This window comes from Prunus mume, linkage group LG2 (genome assembly GCF_029339155.1).
Source record: "Prunus mume cultivar Tortuosa linkage group LG2, ASM2933915v1, whole genome shotgun sequence".
NCBI classification, from domain to species: Eukaryota; Viridiplantae; Streptophyta; class Magnoliopsida; order Rosales; family Rosaceae; genus Prunus; species Prunus mume.
In genome coordinates this window covers 12,285,454-12,290,082 of record NC_142699.1, presented here as the reverse complement: position 1 = coordinate 12,290,082, position 4,629 = coordinate 12,285,454, and the positions used below count along the sequence as shown (strand labels likewise).

Sequence of the window (4,629 nt, the reverse complement as noted above, 5' to 3'; positions counted from 1 at the left end):
TTCTTGCAACGAGGGATGACTACTATGAAAAAGAAAACATGACACACAAGTGAAAAATATTTTGCACAAATTTCTATTATGAAATTGAAAGGAGATGTAGGTTTTCATGTGTTTGGCGTTTGGAAGATGATTTAGAGTCGCATCATTCTCTACCATATTTGCAAGCGTCAATCACTTTTCCATCATTTTCGATCAAGCAGCGTGTGGAAAACAAATGTTTGGTTTGGATTGGTTTGGTTTGTCTCTCTGCATCATCTCAATCAAACAACATAATTCCATCGAACTCTTGCGAAACAATTAGAAGGCTGCGTCAAAGAAACCAGCCAAAACAAAAACAGCTGGCTCATGCTTCATTGTATAAACCTCCTTCCAAACTTGTATTCAAAACCCATATACTAATTAGCATGCTAATCACAAAATATGTACAAATTAAACCTAATAAACCCAAAACAAACCCAAAAAAGCAAAACCAAAAGTAAAAATCAACTACAAAAGTGAAAACCGAAAACCCTAATTAGGGTCGGTATTTCCGAGATTGTTACTATTAACTTTAAGTTTTAGCATTAATCTTTCATCATGAGTCTTGTTGATCACCCTCGGCTTTACCGTCACCGTCACCGTCACCGTCACCTTGCCATGTCCAAACAATGTCTTTCAATGCTGGCCTAACATCTTCCTCACAGAACTTAGCATACTCCAAAGTATCGCCGGCCGATTTCGAAAACTCCACCACCGCCACCTCCGGCGCCACCTCGAACACCTCCGCCGTCACCGAAAGCCGCCCTTTCCTTCCCTCATTGGGCCCTTGCAGCCTTATCTTGAAGTCCTTCACCTTGGCCACTTTGAAGCTCAGCCCCTTGGCAACCAGCTCAATCTTCGCCATGATCGCCGTGGCTGAGCACTTGGAAGTGAACATGGACCCCGCCTTCCGCTTGCTCTCGAACAAATTCGACAAATCAAACCCGGAAGACATGGACGAAATGAACTCGAACGCGTTCAAGAACTTGGGCGACGACGACTTGTTGCTGCTGGCCTTTTGAACATCGCTTTGCACTTCTTCCTCTTCGGACTTTTCACAAACAAGTTCCTGGTGCACCGAAAACGCCACGGGCCTCGTGAACCCCTTGCGAAACCAAGGCACGCGCATGATGGCAGGGATGGTGATGCGTTTCTCCGGGTCGGAGACCAGGAGTTTCGAAACCAGCCGTTTCGCTTCGGTCGAAAACCATGGCGGACACTCGAATTCAGCTTTGAAAACCTTCCTGTACATCTTCATGAGGTTCTCGTCCTGAAAGGGAAGAAACCCAGCGAGCAAGACAAAGAGCACAACACCGCAGGACCAGATGTCAGCCTTGGATCCATCGTACCCTTTCTTCCTCAGAACCTCCGGCGCCACGTAAGCAGGGGTCCCACACTGGGTGTGCAACATGCCGTCGTTCCGGAGCTGCTCCGGCAGGGCGGAGAGGCCGAAGTCGGAGATTTTCAGATCTTCGTTCTCGTCGACCAGCAGATTCTCGGGCTTCAAATCGCGGTGGGAGACGCCTCGGCTGTGGCAGAAATCGACGGCGCTGATCAGCTGCTGGAAGTATTTACGGGCCTGATCTTCGTTCAGCTTCCCCTTGGCGACCTTCGCGAAGAGCTCGCCGCCCTTGACGTACTCCATGACGAAGAAGATCTTGGTCTTGGTGGCCATGACCTCCTTGAGCTCGACGATGTTTGGGTGACGAACTAAACGCATCACTTCGATCTCTCGCTTGATCTGCTCCATCATGCCTTCTTTCTTCACCTGGTCTTTGCTGATCACTTTGATCGCCACGCTTTCGTTGGAGGCGATTTGTCTGCCATAGTAGACCTTCGCGAAGGTCCCTTTGCCCAGAAGCCTCCCCATTTCGTATTTCCCAAACAAGACAGTCCTTTCTTCCATGGATGCAGAATCAAAGGGGCAAAATTTATGGGAAATTGTTGAAATTGAAAAGGGGGTTTAAGTTGGGCTTTCGTTAATTTGGAGAGTTGGGCTTGTAGTGTAATGGGATCCAAGATAAAATGGCTGAGAAGCTGATTCTGACGGATTCCATTCGGGGGTTTAAGTGCTTTTGCTAGATGAAGGTTTCTTTAATTGGGTGAGATAAAGGTGAATGGGAGAGGAGGGGGCGTTGGCTCGAAGCCATTGGAGCACCTGGTATGTTCTCTGTCAGACTGGGGTCGCACACAGAATGATGAAGAAATTATATGGTTCTATTTTTATATGGGAGGTTCCCAAAGTAGGTCAAAAATTCAATTATGATCATATTTTTTTTTTTAATATAGAGATATTTATATAAGTATAAATATTCGTTGATCTTAAATAAAATAAAAATATTTTTAAATTATAATATAAAATAAATTTTATTTATAATATGACTAAATAAGTGGCAAGTAACCAAAATCTATATATAGAGCAAAATACAGAGAATTGTGAAACATTCAAAATACCACAAAATGTCATTAATTAATGCAAACATTAAAATATTAATTAAATGATAATAATATAGTATATTCACACTTTTTCATATTAAAATTATTAAAATTAAAAGGAAAATAAGATAATTGATTATATTTTTATGGAACACAACTACCCATTATTTTTGTGGAACTCAAATTAATTTCTCAATTCTTGGGCATTACTTCAGCCGCTGTCTCTGCAAAGATTTTCTAATTATAAAATTCAAAGAGGTCGACATAGTTAAAAACTCAATTAATATTTACTAATTACCGATCAATGTTGGTCGACATAGTTAAAGTATTATGATAAGGGTCAGAAGAAGAACAGTTGACTTTTACACAACAAATTTTAAGTTAAATTGGGTTTTAGAAAGACTTTGTTTGGGGGAAAAGTCTTCTTCCCACAAGCGGTGGACAGAATGCAGGATTTCATGCCTAAGCAAAAGCCAGCAACATGCAGTAGTATCTAAAAAATGACGCTCCCTTAGGTCAGGTGTGTTTTTATATTATTTTATTTATAGTAATTTTATTTAACTTTTTATTTAGTGAGATTGTGTTAGCAATGGTGCAACAGAAAACTAGTCAATATATAGTAGTTGAAACATTTCTTTGTTTATGCTTAATTTATATTTTTATTTTCAAAGGTAAATGAATTAGACAAGCTTGAATTGAAAGATAATATTTTCTAGTAGCTTTACAAATTACAACGTAACACTTAACCCATCAGTTCATCGTTCTGGGACCAAGCAAGCATTAGGTCGGTCACGGGTCATGTCTCAATGTTTGTCTAGCTCGGCTGCTTCATCAAATTTTTAGTATATGATGAAGACCTCACGATCTTTATCCGACGGTTGGAAAAAAAACAAACTGTACATCGGAAAACATGAGCTTCTGGAGCGGAGACCACGCGTTCAATATAATGACTTTGGGGGCCCATAAACCAGACAGGCTCCATGCCTAATCACATGTCCTTTTGAAAGAATATTGCACCAAACACCTCTTTCTTAGCAGAAAGTTAACTAAAAGGTTGTCATTGCCCATTATGCAAGTATGCCTAATCACTCATTTTTCGTAATCATGTGCTTATATTAAAATTTCTTAATGAAAAAGTATATCTACTATTCTACTTAAAGTAATTAATTATGTCACGTATGATTATAAATAAATAAATTATATCACGGATTAGTGAATGGATCAACAATACAAACCGGCCCCATCAAAGAGCCTAAAATATCGTCGAGGTGACTCTGCATCCTTTGAAAATTATGCCACTTTGATGTTAACTTACATATTTATGGCTATGCCCACTATCAGTTGTTTTGTTTTTGCTTTGTACTCGATTAATCTGAAGCGGAAACCAAAGAACAAATTATATGAACAAAATGGAAGTTGTTTGATGCATTCTGAAGCTTTGTATTTATTTTTTTGGCGTGTATTTCTTCAAAACAGATTAGCGCACGGGCAGCAATTGGTTCTTGTGAACAAATATATAAAAAAACAGATTTTTTTTTTCTTTCTCTAGATTAATGGACAGCGATATATACATTATGATGTAGTTGAGAAAATTCAACTATATAATGTAATTATCCACATATATACACGAAAATTTTGTTAATGGTCAACCATTTGCATTTACATTTGTTTTTAATACAAACAATAGTCTAAGTTGTAAGGAGAAGAGGTTTCTTACACACACACATACTAACAAGGTGCCATGGGGATTGGAACATGAGAGAAATGGTATGCAAGTCAATGCAATTTTCTATTTGGCTATACTCCGTTGGCAAAATAGTCGGTCACAAAATTATGCAAGAATTCTATAGTAAGGGCCTTTAGGTGATGCCTTATTTTTTAACTGTTATATCAAATTGGTTAGCCTTATACAACGGTTAATAAATAGAAATTCACCTAATACTATATATAATGACGCAATTAAGAAGGGTGGATTGCGTAATTAGAAATTTGGGCCGGAATCCTCACTCTCAAACATGAGCTCCATCCCAATTAAATAAAAAATCAATTATGAATTTGGAAGGCCCAAATAATAGTAAATCAGTCCATACAGTCCAGAGACTGTTGGGCCCAAAGTGTGTGGGCTTTGAGGTGCTAACCATTACAAAGACCGGGAACTGAAGGGCACGACAGGGA

The 4,629-nt window shown here is 39.3% G+C and overlaps 1 protein-coding gene across 1 annotated transcript; it reads right to left on the bottom strand.

Annotated features, from left to right (window-relative positions):
- Window positions 1-306: 306 nt before the first annotated feature.
- On the bottom strand, window positions 307-2,280 carry LOC103320742 (CBL-interacting serine/threonine-protein kinase 25-like). The gene has a single exon (XM_008222462.2). It carries the CDS (start codon window positions 1,922-1,924, stop codon window positions 575-577), a length of 1,350 nt encoding a protein of 449 aa, XP_008220684.2. The 5' UTR covers window positions 1,925-2,280; the 3' UTR covers window positions 307-574.
- Between the last annotated feature and the right edge of the window lie 2,349 nt (window positions 2,281-4,629).